The 21,917-nt window shown below is 47.6% G+C and overlaps 1 protein-coding gene across 9 annotated transcripts in view; it reads left to right on the top strand.

Moving 5' to 3' along the window:
- RREB1 (ras responsive element binding protein 1) overlaps positions 1-21,917 on the top strand; it is a 174,061-nt gene that overhangs the window by 113,033 nt on the left and 39,111 nt on the right. For all 9 annotated transcript variants that reach the window (XM_059399391.1, XM_059399395.1, XM_059399390.1 and 6 more), the window contains 2 exons: positions 2,955-3,044; positions 4,316-4,479. In XM_059399391.1, coding sequence (XP_059255374.1) covers positions 2,955-3,044; positions 4,316-4,479 — 254 coding nt within the window. The remainder of the gene's footprint in view (positions 1-2,954; positions 3,045-4,315; positions 4,480-21,917) is intronic.

Here is a 21,917-nt window from a genome sequence, read left to right on the forward strand (position 1 = left end):
GGGGAGCGGCAGGGAGAGGGAGGAGCAGAATCCCCGCTGAGTAGGGAGCCCTACACAGGGCTTTAGCCCAGGACCCTGAGATCACGACCTGAGCCCAAGGTAGATGTCTAACCCACTGAGCTACCCAGGTGCCCTCTGCAAGATGGTTTTTTTAAAAATGTGCTGCCTCAGGAGCTTGGCCACAGGGATGCCTGCTTTTTACATTTATTGACATCCTACCCATGAATTTTTCTTTAAAAAATGTTTTTATATATTTATAATATATAATTATTAATCATTATATGTGTATAAATATAAATTTATATATTATTTTTTAATCTACTAATTGAACAAAAATACCCCAGAGACTGAGTTTTGGCCCAGCGATGAGACCACCCTCGTTATTATAGTGAGTGCTCATATTTTGTTGGGAATACTTGTGTTTCTGGTGTTTCTGTTTGCTGGTCAGCTCCGTGCTCATGGGAGTCGGAAGGGCCGAGGACGAGCGACCTCACACGACCTCACGCACCTCACGCCCCTGGAGGATGGAAGGGCACGGGTGACGGGATGAGACTATGGTGGCTCTTTTTCAGCATCTCTGGGTTAATCAACTTCCTTAGACTAAACAGCCTTTTTTTTTTTAATTTGCAAACAAAAAAACGTGCAGCATACCTCATCCTCAGAGCCAGTGCCACAGGTTAGAAAAGCATTTGTATGGCTTCAGATGAGGCCTGTTGGACTTCGCAGAGGGAGGGAACTGCTGCGCGCAGGGCCATCCTGGACATCCCCATGTGTCCCCTCCACCCTGTCTGCCCTGTGGTGCCATTTGTGTTCAGAGTCTTCAGGGTGACTTGTATTTTCATCACATCTCACGAGCCAGCCACACGGGTGTTTCCTCTCTGGGCCTTGGAGTTAATCCTTTTTTGTTCAGACTTCCAGAGCGCAGTGGTCTACTGCCCCGGCTGTGGAGCTGCTGGCCCGAGTTCGACTGCAGGGTCTGCTACCCCACGGTTCTCTCCTTTGGGACAGCTTACTTGCCTCTCTCTACCTGTTTCCTCATCCAGAAAATGGGATCTATAATGGTGATTGTGGGGGAAAAAAAAAAAAAAAAAAAAAACACACGACATTTTCATGGGTGGAGTTGAGCGTGTAGTTAAGTGTTCAAGGGTGGCTTTTGTTGGCAGAGAACAAAAACTCATTCAAATGAATACAAGGAAAAAGGTCTGTTGAAGGAAGCCTAAGGGTCCAGCCTTAGAGACGGACGTCCCCTGTCTTTGGCTCCCTTGTCTCACGCTTCCATGAGGACTGATGGCCTCCCTAGCTGCATTCTCAGCTTGGGCTTGCCACGTTGCTCAGCCCAGGCCTCGGGCTACAGGAACTGTCTTCCTTTCCTTTTAAAGATTTTTTTATTTGTTCATTTGAGAGAGAGAGAGTGAAAGTGCACAAGCAAGGGAGGGGCAGAGGGAGAAGCAGGCCTCCCCGATGAGCAGAGAGTCTGACTCTGGGCATGATCCCAGGATCCTGAGATCATGACCTGAGCCGAAGGTAGACGCTTAACCGGCTGAGCCACCCAGGCACCCCTACATGAACTTTCAATTCAGGGGTTCATGGTTACCTAAGAGGGTAACTTAGTGACCCCCCCAAACCTGGATATGTATGAGCAACTCCTGGGGAGCTTATGAAACAAGTTGATTTCTGGGGTACAACCCCCAACCCCCAATTGGATTTAGCAAGTCATGTGAGTTTGGGTTAGAATTCTAGTTCAGAAAAGCTTCCAGGTGATTCTACTGACCAGGGAAACCCTCTGATCTCGGTCCCTAAGCATCTGAATTTCAGATTCCTGGGACAGGTGTCCAAGCCTTGACTCTGTTGGTTTGGGGATGAGGACAGACAGGTGGTGGTGCTTAGGGGCTGTGTGGGTGAGGAGGCACATCTGGAAAGAGGGACCATAGCATATGGCTAGTGAAGGAGCACGTCCTTTTCCTTAAAAAGGTAAAAATCTGTTGCTTGCAGGAAGCCTGTCCCATGTGTTTTGAGGGAACAACAGATGAGCCATCTCGGCAAGTTGTGAGCTGGTTCTTTTGTTCTTTTGTCACCCTCTGTGGGGGTCTTCATTTTGGGTTGTCTGTCGTTCCCTATCTCGGTGGTTTGGGCAGCATTCTTTTTTTTTTTTTTTTTTTTTTTAAATTTTATTTGGCAGAGAGAGAAAGCAGGGGAAGGGGCGGAGGGAGAAGCAGACTCTCCGCTGAGCAGGGAGCCCCTTGCGGGACTCGATCCCAGGACCCTGAGGTCATGATCTGAGTGGAAGGCAGACACTTAACTGACTGAGCCACCCAGGAACCCAGGGTTTTTTGTTTTTTGTTTAAGGGCAGCATTCTTATTCTTAGTGCTTATGAGCATTGTCAGGCAGGTGCAGGCAGCAAATAAGAGGCTCGAGTTGATGCCTGTTGGGCGCACAGCTGGGCACTGAAGCCTCGCCCTTTTGGATCTATGGGGTTTTCTTAGGAAAACTGTGCTTGGGGCCCTCAAGACCAGGTAGAAGATTGTGACAGGAGCTGCCTAGATAGGGCTTGGGGAGAAGTGTATTCTGTTTCTAGCTCTGCTGTGACTTGATCCTTGATTTTTGGGTCCTCGCTGATGATTAATGGGATGGCGTTTGGTAAAAACACAACTATTTGTTGAGGTACTTACCCTGTACCGGGCACCGTTCCAGCCTTTTGTGTGTGTTCATTGATGAACTCCTCATCACCCTGCAGTGTGGTAGATGCTATTATTTTTCCCATTTGACCCCTGAGGAAACAGGGCAGACAGGAGCGGGACTTCCCCAAGCTCATACCCAACAGCTCTGGAGCCCGTGCTCTCAGCTCATTCATTGCTCTGGCTTTTGAGACCCAGGTACTTAACTCATGTCAGCCACTCTGCATTGGCTCACCTCTGCATTGAACTTGATTTTCCCTTGTGTTATGTCTTTGCAGGAAACGAAAGAGGAGAAGTCTTCCTATAACTGTCCCCTGTGTGAAAAGATTTGCACTACCCAGCATCAGCTAACCATGCACATCCGTCAGGTTTGCTGCCGATTTTCTATGTGTTTGAAAGCATTCTTCGTTAAGAGAAGGCAGTTTGATCTCTGCAGATGAACTGCGTCTCTGCTCCATTTAGATTTAATATGTGAACAGTCTTGAGGGTCGGTTATGAAATAAGTCTTGTGTGTCCAGGTTCCTGTGACCAAAATCCCAGGTCAATGTAGAATTACCTTTTCAGACTTGGACAAATATTTTGCTAACGGACCACATACAACAGAAGACCATTCGTCATACATGTCGTGTCAGTTTGAACTAAGTTTCTTCCTAGTACAGTGAGATCGTAGATGGGTCCTTTATACTGCTACAGGCTTCTGTTGTGCAGCAGGGAATTGGGGATTTCTTTTGGCTTCTATAATGGGACATTTATCCTTCTTCCTTACCTGCTGTGGGAGAAGACACATGATGAAGCATGGATGAATCTAGAACAATGGACTGACAACATGTGTAATACATGTATTTGGAGTGGGACTGGATGATTTTGTTCTCATCATGTTAGTGCCGTCTTTGGTCCCCTCCTCTGTTTCCCTACCCCCCACGTGCCTCCCCCTGGTAACCATCAGTTTGTTCTCTAGAATCAAGAGTCTGCTTCTTGGTTTGTCTCTCTCTCTCTCTTTGTTCCCTTTGCTCGTTTGTTTTGTTTCTTATATCCCGCCTATGAGCGAGAAGAATTGATGATACTAAAATCATAGCACAGTACTGAGTAATACCATCATTTAATGACTTGGGTTTGGGCAGAAATGTTCCTTCTTAACATCTCCCAGAGGCCAGAACTCCGAACTGTGCAGGTTTCAGTTCTCTTTCCCTGACAGCAGGACTGAGTCAGCAAACTGGAAGAAGGGATGTGGCCTTGCTGTGAATAGTGCAGGGTCCTTCTGCTCCTGTGAATACATGGGCTCCCTTAACCTCTCTGTGTCTCCAAGAAGGACCTGCAAAGGCTCCACTTCTCTCGGAGCCTTGCAGATGCGTTTTTCAAAACCGGAACATGAAAGCGGTAGAAGATCATAGATAATAGTCACTGGCCTGACAGACTTTTTGACATTTGGGAGGATATTCCAAATGACATTTAAAAAACATATATATATATATAGATAGATAGATAGATAGATATCTATATATATATCTCAGAGAAGCTGTCCTGGGTATTTTCTTGTTTTGGGTTTTCTGTTCTGTATAAAGCTCTGACTTTGCCTTTCATAATAGCCCAGCTTTGACCCATCCTCCTAAGTGACCGCTGTGACGATTGCTTTCCGCAGCATAACACGGACACTGGAGGGGCAGACCATTCGTGCAGCATCTGCGGGAAGTCGCTGAGCTCGGCCAGCTCCCTGGACCGCCACATGCTGGTGCACTCTGGCGAGAGGCCCTACAAATGTACCGTGTGTGGCCAGTCGTTCACCACCAATGGGAACATGCACAGGTGCGTGAGGGCAGCTTTCGCCCAGTGGCTGCCGGCTACAGGGGGATGGAAAGCACAGTGGCCTTGGGGCGGTCTGGGGACTTGCCTAGAGGCCTGAGAGCTCTTGGGATCTGTGTGCTGGATGGAGAAGTCAGAGCTGGTCTTGCTGGCTCCTGCCTGGTGTCTCCCGTGTATTTGGATGGGTCTCTAGCCATGGGAAGCAGAAGTACCTGGGCAAGGTCTTTAGCCTTTGGGGATCTTCAGGACGAGACACAGAGTCCTTCCCCCTCTGCCAGCTGCAGTTTCTTTGTTTGGGTGCCAGAGGTGGGCAGGCCCATCAGATGCAGAGGAAGCCTCAGGGAGTAGCAGAGTAACCCTTCCCTCTGGAAAAACCGTTTGCGTATGCCTACCAGATTCCCTGTAGCCCTTCTCCTTGCAAAAAGTTTCTGAGGCCTTGGAATAAATAGACAGGTGGCCTGGTCTTGGAACTTCAGGATAAGATAGGATAAAATGAAAATTTTCTTCCTGAGAGAAGAAGCAGCTCACTCCAGAGTGGGAGAGAGCTCAGTGGTGGGCATATTAAAATTCTGTGGGACAAATAGAAAATATACTCTATAGAAAAATGACCTAGGTTTTGAGGGATTAGAACAAAAAGACTTTTTTTTTTAATGCTCATTTTATTCTTTCTACAAACATTTTAGGAACATCAGGACTCTAGGGAAGATTTTTAAAGGAACTAAAAATATTTCACCTTCTTGGAAAATCAGACTATTTTTATTTTTCTATAACCCCTTCCAGGGGTTATGCTGCTTTCTTTTTAAAAAAGTGACTTCTTTTTTTTTTTTTACATTTTTGTTTCAAAAAAAGCTTTATGTAGTTACTGTGAAATTGATAACTTTGCTATCTGGTAATACTAAAATGGGGCAGGAGCAGTTCATTCCACCTAAAATCATGTTGTGAACCGCGGACATATTGCTGGGACACGCTGCAGTCGTGGGCAGATCTCAGGCTCTTGGAATTAGGCACCTGATGTCAAATCTCAACTCTACCACTTATAAGTTTTCCGTCCTTGAGCAAGTTACTTAACCTTTCGTGCCTCATTTTCCTCCTCACTGGAACGAGATTTTTAAAGAGGAATCCACTTCATTGGAGAGGGATGAGGGTTAGGGGATAATGAGTTTTGCACACAGTCGAGCCCCACTGTAAGCGCTCGGTGAATGTTATCTGTCCTTACTGTTTGCCTTTCGGAGTGATGTCGCAATCATCCAAAGCCTGTGGATTTCTCACTCCTGGAAGTAAGTAAGGTGCAGGGTGACTTTATGAAAGGTATCAATATGTTCAAGATTTTTTACAAAGTATTTTACTTTTTTTTCTCTTTGCGTATACATTTCAGTCCTCTTCGCCCCTCCCCTCCTCCTAGGAGTGTTTTGAGGCATGAAGAAGGAAGTCAGTAAATGCCATCACCATGGTTTAATATCCTATTTTACAGTCTAGCTTTTTGCTTTTTTACCAGCATGGTCAGCCCAATAGTATCATTTTACCTTCTGTTTGCCATTTTGTTTTGTTTTTCCTGGTCCTTCCCTCTGCGTATGCTTACATATTTGCCCTCTCCCCAATCTGGTCCTGGAGGCATGGCCTAGTCCCTTCTTGGGTGGTTTCCCTGCTTTCTCTTCCTGAGACCCATGCTCCATGGAGCTCCCCACGGGCCAGCTCTAACTCGTGGGAGGGCAGTGGCCTCATTAGTGAGGTGTACCCTCCTTGGGGCTGCTCTGGCCCTGCTCGTGATCGTCCATGAGCCATCTCTGGTCTCGGGCCCAGTTACTCCCAATTGGGAACATTTCCATTTGGGGACTGCGTCTGTGATTGAACAGGACATGTGTGTAGCGCCTCTGTAAAGGGCACAGTTACTCCTTCTCCAGTGATGTAACAGACTGGGCTTCTTAAAAAGAACCGCAGCTAAAACCGTGGTGTACTGTGCATCGGGCACTGGGCTCAATACTTTCTGTTTTGTTTTTTGTCACCTTTATGAGCTACAATCCATATGGCATGGATTTCACCCACTTGAAGGGTCCAGTTCAGCGGGTTTTAGTTTATGCACAGAGTTCTGCAGCCATGACAACAGTGTTAGGTCATTTTCATCACCCCAGAAAGAAACTCCATTCCCATCAAGCGGCCCCTTCCCATTACTTTCCTGCCTTCCAGCCCTAGGAAAACACTAATCTACTTCGGGTCTCTGGATTTGCCTGTTCTCTCTGGTCCGTCTGTGACTCGTTTCCTCACTGACCATTATGTTTTCAAGAGGCCTCTGTGTGGTAGCATGGCTCATCACCCCATTCTTTTTTATTGTCAAATATTAGTCCATTGTGGGGATCTGCCCTATTTACCCATCTCTTTCATCAGCTGGTGGACATTTGGGTCCTTTCCACTCTTAGGCTGTCAAGTGTAATGCTCCTGTGAACGTTCTGGTCCATCTTTCGGGTGGACGCGTGGTTTCATTTCTCTCGGGAGGATACTTGAGAGTGCCGTGGCTGGGTCACGTGGTACCTCCATGTTTACCATTGTGAGGACCGGCCAGACTGTTCTCCAGAGCGGCTGCATCAGCTTACAAACCCCCCATTGGCGTGGGGGGTGGATCGAGGGTTTCCACGTCCTTGCCAGCACCTGTTCCCGTCTGTCTTCTTCATGACAGCCGTCCGATGAGGTGTGAAGTGGAATCCCATGACTTTTGTAACTGTAGTTCTTCCATTTAAGTCTGTGATCCGTTTTGAGTTCATACTTGGGTATCCAGTGAGGAAGGGGTCCAGCTTCAGTCTTCGTCACTTTGCTGAAAAGACTTTTTTCTTTTCCCCCATTGAATGGTCAGGCCATTCTTGTCAAAATTCAGTTGACCATAAATGCAAGGATTTCTCTCTCTGCTAGTTCTTTTCCATTAATCCATCCTCGGGCCTCTCGTGGCATTGACTTACTCCAGCTTTTTGTCTCAAGTTTTGAAACTGGGAGGTGCGAGTCCTCCAATGGCGGTCATTTTCAAGATTGTCTTGGCTACTCTGGATTGCTTGGATTTCCATATGAATTTTAGGATCCGTTTGTCAAGATCTGCAAAAAGGCAGCTGGCATAATTACAGGGTTTATAAAGTGCATAGATCAGTTTGGGGCATTGCCACCTTACCAGTATTAAATCTTTGAACATGGGGTATTGTCCATTTATGTCCATTACATCTGAATGGATTTCTTTCAACTGTGTTTTAAATCATTTTCAAAGTGTAATTTATTTATTTAGAGGAAATTGGCAGAAGACTTTTTAAAAACATATATTTATTCTAGAAAGAGTAGCATGGGGAAAGGGACAGAGGGAGAAGGAGAGAGAATCTCAAGCAGATCCAGGCTGAGCACGGAGCCTGACCCGGGGCTCCATCTCACCACCGAAATCATCATCTGAGCCGAAATCAAGAGTTGGGTGCTCAACCGGCTGAGCCACCCAGGCACCCCAAGTTTTATATTTATTTTGTTAATTTATTCCTAAATGTCTTATTCTTTTGGGCTATATTTGAAGTGGAATTACTTTTTTGATTGTTCGTTGAGGGTATATAGAAATACAAGTCACATTGTGTACTGACCTTGTTTCTGGCAGCCTTGCTGACCTGTTTAGAAACGATTATTTCGTGGATTCTGTAGGATTTTCTACGTATGCGGTCATATCGTCTGTGAATAGAGATAGTTGTGCTTCTTGCTTTGAAACTAATCTGAATGCTTTTTCCCCCTGCCTGCAAGCCCTGGCCAGCCCTTCCAGCAGGTGTTAAATAGAAGCAAAGAGAACAGACGCCCCGATCTTATTGCTAATGTTAGGTAGAAAGCATTCCCGCTTTCTTAATTAAGTATGATGCTGATTATGGGTTTTCATAAATGTCCTTTATTGGTCTGAGGAAATGCTTTTTAGCCTGCTGACTGTTTTCATCGGGGAAGGTTGTTAGATGGTGTCAAACGCCATTTTGGCATTTATTGAGATGGTCCGGCTGTTTTGTCCTGTCCTCCATTCTGTTTTGGATGTTAAATCAACCCTCTTCCTGGGGCACCTGGGTGGCTCAGTAGGTTAAGCATCTGCCTTCAGCTCAGGTCATGATCCCAGGGTCCTGGGATCCAGCCCCAGGTTGGGCTCCTGCTCGGCAAGGAGCCTGCTTCCCCCTCTCCTCCCTATCTGTGCTCTCTCTCTCTCACTCTGTTGCTATCTCTGTCTTTCTCTCTAAAATAAATAAATAAGATCTTTGAAAAAATAAAAAATCAATCAATCAACCCCGTTCCTGGGATGAATCCCACTTGGTCATACTGTACAATCACTTTCCTATGTTGACAGACGTGGTTTGCTGGTATTTCATTAAAGAGTTTGCCTGTCTTCGTAAGAGATACTGGTCTGTCGTTTTCTACTCAGTCCTCATCCGGTTTTCATGCCAGAGTAATTCTGCCAGCCTCATACACTGAGGCTGGGAACTGGTCGGTCCACCTCTGTGTTTTGGATGAGTTTGTTGGTGTTAATTCTCTTTATGTATTTGGTAGAATTCACCAACAAAGCCACCTGGGCTGTTCTTTCTGAGACGTTTTCAAACTACTAACCCAGTGTCTTGGGACAGGTCTCTCCGCATTTCTGTTTCTTGTTGAGTTCCTTTCCTTCATTTGTGTCTGTTCCAGGAATTTGGCCATTTTCTGTAAATTATCTAATTGGTCGGCTTACAGGTTATTCGGTTTCCCTTTCTAGTCCTTTCTGTCTCGTGGTGAGTAGTTCTGTCCCCTGTTTGATTCCTGATGGGAAGCATTTGAATCTTCTTTATTTTTCCCTCAGGCAGTCTAGCTAAACATTTGTCAGTTTTATTGATATTTTCAAAGAAACAGTGTTTGGTTTTGTAGGTTTTCCTCTGTTGGGTTTTCTGCTGTTCATTAATTTCCCACTCTACATTATTATTTCCCTCCTACTTGCTTTAGGGTTAGCTTGCTGTTCCTTCTCCAGCTTTTTAAGGCAGATGGTGAGAATATTGATTGGAGAACTTTGTTCGTACTACAGGCGTTTACAGCTAGAAATCTCCTTTGAGGCATTTGCTTTAGTTGCAGCCTATAAATTTTTGTATGTTGTGTTTTCTTGTTCATTCGTCTCAGAGTATTTCTTTATTTCCTGTGTGACTTCTTTGACCCGCTGGTTATTTCACACTGTATTGTTCAGTTTCTGCGTATTTGTGAATTCCCAAATTTCTTGCCGCTGTTAATTTCCAATATCGTTTTGTCATAGTTAGGGAACATACTTTGTATGATTTCAATCCTTTGAAATTTCTGGAAGCTTGTTTTATGGCCGAGCATATGGCATGTCCTGGAGGACGTCCCATGTTTGTTGGAGAAGAATGTGTGAGCTGCTGCCATTGGCGTGTTCTTTAGAGGTGCTTTGAGGTCGAGCTGCTTGGTCTGTTGTTCACATCTCCTATTTCCTTATTGACCTCTGTTTATTTTTATGGGCTCTGCCTCTAAGGTTTGGGGAATTATTATCCCATTTTGCAGATGAGGGAACTTGCAAAAGTTTCTTTGGGGGGGTGTTTCTGGCTTTGTATTGTTGGCGCTAAAAGCACCCTTGTGATACTCTGAGCTGTGTGACCTTAGAGAAGTTGTTTGACCTCTCTGTGTCTCAGCTACTTCATCTGCAGGAAGAAGTGCTCTCTGACCGGTGTTGTGGCAGCATGGCGGTGGTTCATGAATTAATACATGTGAAGCGCTTTGGAGAATGTTTGTTAAATCAGCGGTCACCAATATTGCTATCACATGTGCCACTGAGGGACAGTATACCAAGGAAACATTCCTCTAATACCAGAAAATAAATCAAGAGGTTGCTTTTACTTTTGTTTTCTTTTTGCTATACTCAGTCTCTTCGTCTGAAGAGCCATTAGGATGTTCGAGTTTATCACATGACGTTGACTTGGCCTTTTCTGCAAAATTGCAAATAATGAGTTGAAAGAGCATTCAGGTTTTGGTCATCATTCACAGTCATTACCACCTTCATTTGTTGGTGAAACTGTACTTTTGGGAAAAAAAATTATAAAAATGTGAATACACCTACAGAAATGTACTAGAGAGAGTGGAGTTAGATTTATTTGTCCCAGCGGATCTGTTCCAGAACCTGGGACTCCAATGGTGAGCTGCGATCCCTCCTAAGCACATGCCTGTGTTTCATTAATCAGGGGCCGGAGCGGCCCGGGGACGTGTGTGTGCAGGAGTTAGAAAGAACTGTGAAAACCCAAGTTCTGATGAGCTGCGTCCTCTCCGGGTTTTCAGAGCATGGAAGGAAGCTGGTCGACTGTGAGTTTGCTGCTCAAGATGGAAGTTTGCTCTTTCTCCTTTCTTATTTTCCTTCTGCTGCTGCTGCTGCTGCTTCTGCTTTCCCAGGTCTGTGGCACCAGCTGGGATCAGGAGAGCCGGGAGCTCCCCTGGGGCGGCGTTTGGGGGTGGGGGTGGTGACCAGAGACCCCGTGCGTCTGGGGAACATACATGCCCCACCCCTCCCTTCATCTCTGGCACTGATCTTCCCTCTCTCCCCCGAGGGGTGCAGATCCCTGTGGTGTGGCTCTCTAGAGCCATTTCCCCAAGGCTTGATTCCACAAGGTTGGTGTGGCACCCAGTGTCACTTAGGAACACACAGGTGACCTTCCTTGGGCGTCCCGCTCAGCCCTGCTACTAGGAAAGGCCTGTGCACATGCAGAGGTGATGGTTATCTCTGCGTTCTTCTGGCACGTTCTTCCAGATAAGTCCTGCCTTCCCGAGCAGCATGCTGTGGGGGGCCGATCTGGGCTCCGCCCCCACACTCCTGTTGGCTTCAAACCTCTTGCAACCCAGACCCCAGGAACTAGATCTTTTTCAGTTTCAGGTGGTTCTTAACTGACATTGAGGTACTCTGTCGCCACACACTTTATGAAGCAACTCCATCTCTTTCCTTGTGTGGCGAGTCATCATATGAGGATACAGTAGTTATCTCTGTTTATAAGGGGACTGAGTCCTTTTATCTAGTTTTCTTTATCTTAGTGGTAGGACAGGAAGGACCCTCAGCACCCAGGCAAAAAGGCCTTCTCGATCTCTTAGCAGACCTTGTACAATTGTTCAAGCTGCCACTTCCCTGTCTGCAGACTCTCGTGTTTTTGAGTTTTGGAAATCTTTCATCCCAAACCACTCTGACCGCAGCCGAGTTCCTGGGCAGAATAATATGCTTCATCAAGTGCAAAACATGTATCACGGAAACATCACCGTGCCTCCAGCTTTTAACTTCCCAGAATTCTTTATCAGCTGCTCCCACGTTGAAAATTTGGATTGAGCGGTGCTTGTCTTCCAAAACAAACTTGGGAAACTGAGCCAGAGCACACCCGCTGGGAGAGCTCAATGTAGGAAAAAGGGCATTGAGCTTTGCAATTAGCAAAACTTTCCAGAAAGTGCTGGACTTCAGAGCTGTGAAGAAGTGATGATGTTTGAAAGAGAAGATTGAAACGGATCTCCTCTGGAAGAAATCTTACCTCTGAGATGGCTGTCTGTCTTTTGCCCCTCCATAATTGCCTTGGGAAAATAGGAAATTAATTTCTACTTTGCTCCTCATTTTACAAACTATGGACCTTTAAGCTAACAAAGAGAGTTGTGGAGTGTGTGTTGCGTTTCAGACACACCGGACACCGTGGCAGGAGCAGGCTTTCCCAAGTGGCTTCGCCATTCATTCTCCAAAGAGCAGGATTGTGTGCTCCTTTCGGCCGTGTCGCAGAAGGGCGAACATGAGGCAGGGAAATCCCGAGAACGTCATCTAGTTGTCTGGCATGGGCTTTCTTCACTGCTGCAACAGGCATGACTTTTTCTGTTGCTAAGTACAGGAGACAGAGCCTGAGGATGCCACTGGACAGCAGTCTTCAGGAACAGAGGCTTATGTGTTCCTATTATGCTGGAAGAAAACGTTCACTGCGCAGAAATGTGACCTGCTCCATGACAGATGAGACCACAGAGGCTCTGAATTTAGCTCACTACTCTCAGATGCTGAGGCGGAGCCAACCCTTGGCATGCACAAGTGAACTTGGGTATCTGAACAGGTGGCCAGCAGTGGAGGACAGAAGGAGCAGGGGTCGGACAGTGTCTTGGAAGGGGACAATCCCTTCTTTACCCTCAGAGCCCAGCAAGGGGAAGGGCCCTGTGAACTTCGCTCATGGTAATAATGAGTTTCTGAGGATGACCTGGAACTAGTTTGGGGACTTGCTCTTTCTCCAGAGTCGGGGTGGGTGCTCAGGTTCAGCTAGGCACATCTTGAAACAAGTCTAAATCACCAGGTACACACTTCCCTGATGTATCCCTGTGAAGGAAGAAAGGTATCAGGTCCCACGGGAGGAAGTAATTCGGAGGATAAAAATCTGTGGGTCACCCTACTCAGGACTATGTGCATTTTTTTTTCTACTAAAAAGGAGGAAATGGGGCATCTGGGTGGCCCTGTCAGTTGAGCAATCAACTCCTGATTTTGGCTCAAATTGTGATCTTTCGGTGTTAAGGGACGGAGCCCCATGTTAGGCTCCGTACTGGGCATAGAGCCTGCTTAGGAATCTCTCTCTGTCCCTCCCCCTTCTCTAAGAAGGAAGCAGGGAGGGAGGGAAAGAAGGAAGAAATGATTATATAATGACTTTTCGGTTATCTACAACTTAAGTGTCTTTCCCTGGAGGGAAAGACAAATCAGAAGAAAATCTCTTTAGGTGACTCGCAGAAACCTTAACACATTGGGTTGCACTTAGAAGATGGTAAATGTCCTGTGACCATGTGTGCAGCTCTTAAAAGGTGGTTGAGGGGTTTGTGGGGAGTTTCATGGTGTGTGTGCAGTCAGTGCGATGGGAACATGTGGTATTGCTGGACTCAGGACTGCATACATTTGGTGGTGTTTGGTGACTCCCTGGTGGTATTTGATGGTTGTACTTGGGTATCGAGGCAGTTCTCATCTGTGTTAGTACAATGGATACTGAAATAGTCATATTTCAAGTACAGTCTTAGAAAGCTTTTCATTTCTTTTTTTATTAAAAATTTTTAAAATTTATTTGACACAGAGAGATATCACAAGTAGGCAGAGAGGCAGGCAGAGAGAAGGGGAAGCAGGCTCCCTGCTGGGCAGTGGAACTCGATGTGGAACTTGATGTGGAACTCGATCCCAGGACCCTGAGATCATGACCTGAGCAAAAGGCAGACACATAACCCACTGAGCCACCCAGGTGCCCTTAGAAAGCTTTTCTTTAACAGAATTGCCACTTTTTTCTTTTTAACTAGGAAAAAAAAAAACCCCGTCATATAAATGTCATACTTCATTCTGTGAACATGCCTCTTAATATGCTTTTCATTCTCTTTGAGAGTCCACATCATTAAAAGGCCCAGGATTTTCCCCCTGAGCATCAGCATTGACAAATCTATGTATCACAGCAAGTTGTCTGACTTCCTAGTTTCCCCCAGTAGCATTATTAAGCTTTCACCAAGTGAGTTTATTGTGTGATTATATTTAAACGCTCTTCGCCTTCTCTTTACATCTCATCAGCTGAAAATGAAACCCGTGTGCCTGTATTTTAAGTGCAGTAGTGGTTTGTGTAAAGGCGGCCTCTCTGTGTGTCCTCTGAGAGCTCTTCCTTCCTCTCTGGCCAAGGCCGATAAGGATGCTCCTTCATCTGTCATGGGGCTGCGTTCTGCTCCCAAGAGTTGGACAGCGTGAGTGTTAAAGGCTGTAATACACACCCAAGCCCCTGGCTCACATAAATGTTCAGCAAATTGTGGTTTACTTCCTTTCCCTTCTCTCCTGGGACACTTAACCCCCCAGTTCCTTCCACGTGTTCATAAGCACGTGTGTTTACAAAACTGAGAAAAGAGACTGTGACCTTCAACCACGAGGGTGCCCTAAGCTGCCATCTAAGAACCTGGCAATCTGAAAGGGGTATTTTGTAGACAGGCTGTGTGCCATAGGCCTGAATTTTCTTTTCTGAAAATCCTCATTGTTAGTCAAACCCTTCTTTTTGGGGGGGGGGGGGGTTTGCTTGTTTTGAGGCGCTGGTCTGTTTCACGTGTGGGTTTGCATTTATACTATTTGATGAGAGCCTGTGGTTCTTTTCTGAATTCTGACTTTTACATTTTAGAAATCTGCAAATAGCAGAAGGCTACCACTAAGAGAAAAAGAACAGGTCAGAGTGATTGGTCACAGAATTTCATTTTTCAGATGAAGTAAAAAACATAAGACCAAAGCTGAAAGTTGACCCATTTCAGTTGATAGTCTCTCGCGAAGCCCGTTTTATGTTTGACGTTCTCTAAAACATTTTCCCTTCTACTTTGTATTTGTTTTTTCTTTCCTAGTACCCCTCACGGTGAGCATAGCTTACTTTTCTGAAATGATATTTGAAAAATGGCCTTGCTGCCCGTGCCCATATTTTATTCAGCATTTTCCTCCTGAGGACCAGGTCAAGTTCAGAGGGCAGACCAGAAGTCTGCAGGTGCGGGGATGTGAAGGCCTTTTCATTCCATCACCGTTTCTCACATTTACAAACTGCTTCATCATGAAGGAGTTCATCATCATTTAGCCCCCGGGATGCTAAAGCTCATAAGTTGGGTTTGCTCCTCTCTTGGCTGAGCAGGTATTTGTTTTTGGAGATTGGAGCAGACGCAAAAGATGTTTCTTTCAAATGCAAGCATTATGGTATTTTTTTTTCCTTTTAAGATTTTATTTATTTATTTGACAGAGAGAGACACAGCGGAGAGAGGAACACAGCAGGGGGAGGGGGACAGGGAGAAGCAGGCTTCCTGCTGAGCAGGGAGCCTGATGCGGGGCTCGATCTTAGGACCCTGGGATCATGACCCGAGCCCAAGGCAGCTGCTTAACAACTGAGCCACCCAGGTGCCCTGGCACCATGGCATTTCTGATCTGTCCTGTTGAAATATTCCGAAAGCTCAGTTACACCAGGTAAGAGCAGTGAATTCATGGCACCAATATCTGGAGCATCCATGCTTGCCCACACTTGAACGGCGTGGCAGTTGTGAGAGCTAGAAATTAGGTCACAGAAGGTAAGGTATGTGTTTGCTGGGGTAGGATGAGGACCGAGGGCCCGCCCCTGCTCCAGACCCCGCCGCACGCCCTCCTCCCCTCCTACCCTGCCCTCTGCCCATGTCCCTGCAACTTCAAACAGATCCTGAGCCTGTGTCCCCCTTCGTCCTATACTATCAAAGTAGCAAACAGGGGAGGAAGGGGAGGAGGAGAGCGAGCCTGCCTGCCAGCGTTAGATCACAAACTTAAGCCCGCAGCTCTACACCTCGTGCTTTATACCTTGCATTTTTCCACCTTTGTTTAAATATTCAACCTGTCCGACCTGTTTGGGCTGGACAAGCTGGTGCTAGCAAACATCAAAACGTGCCCACTCACTGTCAACGTTTTTCTGATTTGTTAAGGAAGGTGATTAGCAGCAAATTCTGTCTCCCACCGCCACCCCCCCACTAAAAAGTAAGCAGGCAGCCCAGAAAGCTTAGCAGAGGTCCTCATCACAGCGAAGCCCTGCTCCCCGCCCTGGGCATGACTGTGTGCTAGAGGGCCTTGCTGCTCGGCCGCCTGCGGGGCTTAGGGCTGGTAGAGAGCTTGTTGGTCTTCAGTCGGGAGAGATTTTGTGTTGCTTTACACCAGATTCGGTTGCATAAGAGGTATCAGTATGTAGTGTCAACCCTTAGTCCTTACTCTCCGCGCTTATGTAACCCCGCTCTCTGGAGAGGACTGTTGCAGATGTACAGGTGGGAAGACGGAGTTCCACGATGCTACAGGTTCAGCTGAGATTGGAAGAAAATCCTGGCCCTCTCTTCCCGGGTTCCTGTGGGTAGAGCAGTGTCCCACTTTGCCCTGCAGCCCATCGTTTGGGGATTCGGGTCCCCTCAGGCAAGCACATGCCTGTGTGTACCACATCCATCCCATTGGAGGTGCAAGGGGGTTGGGAACCAATGCCCTCACAGAGAAGGAGCCCTGTTGCCTAGCTGGGTTTTAGCAGGCGATCTTTTTTTTTTTTTTTTTTTTTAATTCATTTGTGTTCATCTTTTTTTCCCCTCTTACATCAGACACATGACCTTGGTCCCCCTTTCCTTCCTGGCTGTGTCTCCCTTGCCCCTGCAGAATACAGTGTGGCATCCCCAGAGTGGTGGTGACTTTCCTTTTGCCCGTGCCCCTTCTCTGCAACCAGCACCCACACCTTCCATTTCCCTCTGTGGCATGTGGCGGGCCATCACGACCAGCTCAGCCTGAGCGTTTCCTGTTCCTCTTTTGGAAGAGGCTGAGGAGTAGCCAGCAGTGAGTTGGCACTGCCTTACTGGGGAGATAGTCATCTCTTCCTCCTCTGCAGAAAGAAAAAGGATGTGAGTAACTAGGTGCTACTGTCTTTAAGAAAGCAAGCTAAAGCCAACTGCCTTCGGGGCTGAAGTTAGGAAAGGGTCTGGGAGACCACCTTTCCAGTCTGCCGTGACGGTCAGGACTGGGGATTGGCTTGATTGTAGATACTCAGCCGTCCGCTGGGGTTTGAGGTGGTACTGATTGCTTCCCTCAGAGCTAATGGCTCTGGGCTGCACTTCCGGAATGTCAACTTCCGGTGGGCTCCATCATCAAAGGCTGCAGCTCCGGGAGTCCCTCCTGGGTTTGGGGCCTTGGGCTGTCTAGGAGGGCGGTTAGCCCAAACAAGGGGAAGAGTCCATTTTACAAAACGTGGCCACCTGAGAAGATCTAAGGGACCATCAGGTGGGAAAGTGGTAATGTTCTACATGGGACCATCAGGTGGGAAAGTGGTAATGTTCTACTTACTGTTTCCTGGTTTAGCACAGGGACAGTCCAGGCAGGCCAATTTTAGCTCTGCGTGAATGAGAGTTCTCTTTGGGTCAGAGAGCTCAACACATTGAACCTCTGATGTCTTTTGTTTGTTATTTAGGAATCTGTGATTTTATAGGGAAATACGTACTGTGTGTCTTTGTGGTATTGTACACAGGTATCCAGGGAGCCAAATAACGTACAGAGAGTGTTCTGGCAGATTACTTTAGCAAAACAAGGGCAGGCAAAGGAAGGAGAAAAAGTGCAAGAGGGTTTAAGGTGTACCAATCCAAAGAACCTGTTTAGGAACAGGGTCTAGAATAAAGCTTTTGCAAAGGTTGATATTTATTGACATGGGCCAACAGCCAGGCCTCCCCTACACTGTATTTGAACACCGAGAGAGGAGGAAGGAGCTTTAGAATGAGCCGTGAAGGGCCCTCTGTTTTCTAAGTAAACCATCAATAACTGGAGAATGTTGTACTCCAGGATCAGTTCAGAAGGCAGGGGAAAGGACTGTAAGAGCCAGAAGGTTGCCTTTCTCCTCTTACAGGACAGCAGGGAGAGCGGAGCCTGCAAGGGACACCTGCTGCTCAGGCGTCATAACCCAGCTCTGTCCGTCAGGGAGGAAGTGTGTGTGCCGGGGTTTGGCATGAGAGCAGGATAGAGAAGGAAGTGCCTTCACCACTGCAGGGGACCCCAGAGACAGAGGGCAGAATGGGGGGTCAGCCAGGATTGTACCCCGGAGTTAGCTGTGGGCCAAGGAGCGGTGGAGAGGGAGAAGCTTGGAAGGCAGCTGTCTTCAGCAACAGGGACCAGGACTCCTGGTACCCCACACTTCCAGCTGATTCTTTGTCTTGGCATCCTGGTCTGATCTGTGCCTCCACCGGCACCACCAGCATGCCAGGCTGTGGTCCACAGGAGGGGAGACATTCTGTACCCTTGGGGTGTGTCTCCCTGTCTTGCAGGGAAGGAGGAGCTTATGGAGAAAAGCTGATGGGGGATATGGTCTTTAAAGTCAGAAGACTTGGAGTGTCGCCGGCCTGTGGGGGCAGGGCTGGGGGGTGGTGTATAATATCCGGGTGCTTGAGCAGAAGCGTTCTGAGAGCTCTGGGAGCAATCTGCAACAGCCATCCTGAGGACGGTATGGAGACGCCTCTCTGAGGCACACACCTCACCACAGGCTGACTTCTAGAGCTTTCCGAGAGCGCTGTCTTCAGTCATCGAGGCTGCTTACATCCACCGATGTCGTCGTCCGACCTTCCTCCACACCCAGGCACAGCTGGCGTGACCTGCCTTCTGGATCAGCATGATTGAGCGTGAACAACACCCGAATTACTAGAAGGTGGCTCTGAGCGCAGAGGTGGAACCACACTGGGAGTCAGATGCTTGAAGCCTTGCCAGCCTCTCCCTGGCCCCTTGTCCGCCTCTGTCTTCACTGCTCTCCCCGCCCCTCGGGTGCTGGCATAGGCCTGGACTGACGTGCAGGTATCACTCCTGGCTCTCAGCCTCCAAACCCCTTCCCTGTACGTCTGTTACACAGACGGACAGGAATCTTTCTGGAGGCTGACTTCTTTTTGGCCCGAGATGCAGGTTGTGGAGTGGTGGTGCTTGTTAATCTGATTCATTCCCTCTTTTGGCTATCACAAGACTTTGTTGGAAAAGCAAAGCGAGCACCGGTAGGAATGGGGCTAGATCTCTCATCAGGCTGCAGAAACCTGTCGGAGCCTGTCGACTTCAGTTTGGCGCACACCCCGCCCCCCCAAGCAGAACCGAGTGCTATTTGTGTATGGTTTGTGTCCTGTGTGCTGAAAGAGTGACCTTCCTTATAATGCCGTTCGCTCAGAGGATCAAACAATTCAGCTCCTAGGTTAATAAAACCTATGAAGAAATGAAACAAGCAGGAAAAGTTAGCAAATACCAGAAGGGTCTAGATCTTGCCTGAACTTTGACCTGCTCAGGTAAACGGGGTTTGAGAATATTATATTTCATCACCATTTTGGTGACATACTTACGCCCACTAAACGCATACAGCGCCTGCTGGTATATTACAGAGTGAGCCTTGGGAGTGGCCGCGTGTTCGTATCCCCCAAAATGGCGACACTCCAGTCCGGTGGGTAACCGAGCCTGTGACCAGGATGAAGAGTTGAAGAAGTGAACTGTGGTGCAGAGGGTCTCTTAGCTGAGCAGGCAGGAGTGTCACCTGGAGGGCTTGTGGAAATCCAGCGTGCTGGGCCCTGGCCTCGAGTCTCTGAGTCTGCAGGCCTGAGAACTGGCATTTGTGACAAGCTCCGGGCTGGAGGACCGCAGCTTGAGACTGGCAGTTTGGTCCCCGTTTCACTTTGGAAACTGAAGGTGAGGTAGTCTAGGGAGCTTGTGTCTCCCCGGTGCTGAGTGGTAGAACTGGGATATGTCTGCACTGTCTCGGTTCTCAAGACCACCCCCAAGACTTCTCCGCCATCACATGGTCTCTGTTCTACGCTGTTGTCTTACCCAGATTTGCTTTGTCAGCTACCCAAATTCCCACTCGCTTCTCTTGAGCCAGTGCTCAAGTGGTAAGAGTTTGCCTTTCTTTCCAAACCTGCAGCCTTACCTGCCAAAGAGAGGTAAGCAGAAGGTTCCTGTATGTGGAGAGCCGGAGGTGAGGGAGTTCAGGGAGGAAGAAAAGGATATGCTTCAGAGGTTGGTGGGTCTCTGCTGAGTAACTAGACTGGCATTCAGCTCTTGTACAAGATGTGTTTGTGTAGCCAGGGTGTGTTTGGTGTCCTTAAGAACAGCCCCCCGTAGCTAAACTGGGTGCTTTTTACATTTTAGAAAATAAAGGATTACATTGACAAGAGGAAAATTTGAGTTGAAAAATCAGCATCCATGCCAAAATCCAACGTAGACCCCTATCAGTACTAAAAAGTACTTGGATTTAGAATTTTTTTCCACTTTATTTGTTTTGTTCATTACTATGGAGACCTGCCTTCTTCCCCAACCCCCCCTGCCAGACAGACACCACCAGGCCCCCAGCCCGGGTGTTACGAATGGGAGAAAACTTCACTTGAATCCTCAAAGAGTTCTGATAACATTCCTTCCTTAGGCCATGGTGTGGCAGGATTTCTATGACTGAAGTGACATGCCTCTGAAGGAAAGTTCTAGAATTTTGTGCCAAAAGCAGCTTACTGTGAACATAGGTGGAGTTTTGAATATATGAACACAGATTTGTACCGATAATGGGAGAAATTCGCCTGGGTCCTCAGTATTCATTTTTTGGTGTTTTTCATTCAAGTCCCTTTACCACAGCAGTGTTTATAGTCTCCTGTCGAGTTTCCCCACATTAAACCCTAGGAAGGGCATTAATCATGAGGTTTCTTGGAGGCTGAGGACATGGCTGTAGAGAGATGGCAGGTGGACAGGTTTTCTGCACGTCCTTCATCCGTCCGTCAGTCCGGCCATTCAGCCGTCTGGCAGTCGACCACCCACCAGGTGCCGAGGGCCAGTGCTATGATGAAACTTATTTTTGGTTGAGGCTGAGGAAATAGTCAAACGAGTGAAATACACTGTATTTTCAGTTTCTGGTATGTTCTTTGAGGAAGGTGAAACAGGGTCATGGACGTGAGAGCCTCTGTGTGAGATGGTGGGATGCTTGTCATGGAGTCTGAATCAGGATAGGGGTGTCAACAGATGAGGCCTGAGAAATGGGCCAAGGCTCGCTCAGTTCTGGGAAGGGAGCCGTTGGAGGCATTTAACGAGCAGGGGAGTGGTGTGATGTGAGTGGTGCTTTAGAAGCTCCTCCTGGCTGCGGTGTCCGGAAGCAGGGCAAGAGGGAGATCAAGGAGGTCATTTGAAATGTTAAGAGCGGCCCATTGAAAACGGGTGTTTCTGCAGCGTACCATCGTGAGTTCTCATGGTACCTCAGTCCTTGTGCATAAGTCCCTGCACATTTGTTCAGCTCTGGATCTTCAAGACCAAGTCCTCGGAGTGGAATTGCTGGAATAAAGGGCATACATATTTAAAATCCTGCTCCCTGTTGCTCAGCCGCGTTGCAGAAAGGTCCGTTCCATTTTTGCTCCCATCAACAGTGCGTGAGAGCAGCACCAACGCCGCTCATGTCTCAGCCCTGCCAGTCTGGCAAATGAAAAGGTGGAAAGGGCTCAAGTGTAGAGTGGACGAGACGGGGCTCGATGGCTGTTGGAGCGAAGAAGTCACGGGGATCTTAGTTGGAGCTGAGGGTGTGACATCACCGTTGAACACACACACGGGAACCCCAGCTCTGTTTACACCACCTGCAGAGGTGGTCACCCCAGTCCTGTGCCCTGTACCCTCAGACCACAGCCAGATGGCCAGTCGTTCTGATCCAGCATGGCCGAAGAGAGAGCCATGCACTGGGGCACATCCCAAGGTTAGGAATCACCGGTATGATTTGGCAGAGCCTGAGGGGGCTGGCTGGAAGAGTTGGAGTTGCCTAACTCCGCGAAGAGAAACTTTGGAGAAACGCCGTAGTCCTCTTGAATTAATGGAAGAGCTGCCCTCTAGGAGATAATGTAGACTTGATTCGACATTGCCCCCGAGGACAGATACGCATTTAAAGGAAGGATGGGATTTTTGGCTCAACACGGAAAAGATGGTTTTAATAATT

This window comes from Mustela nigripes, chromosome 5 (genome assembly GCF_022355385.1).
Source record: "Mustela nigripes isolate SB6536 chromosome 5, MUSNIG.SB6536, whole genome shotgun sequence".
NCBI classification, from domain to species: domain Eukaryota; kingdom Metazoa; phylum Chordata; class Mammalia; order Carnivora; family Mustelidae; genus Mustela; species Mustela nigripes.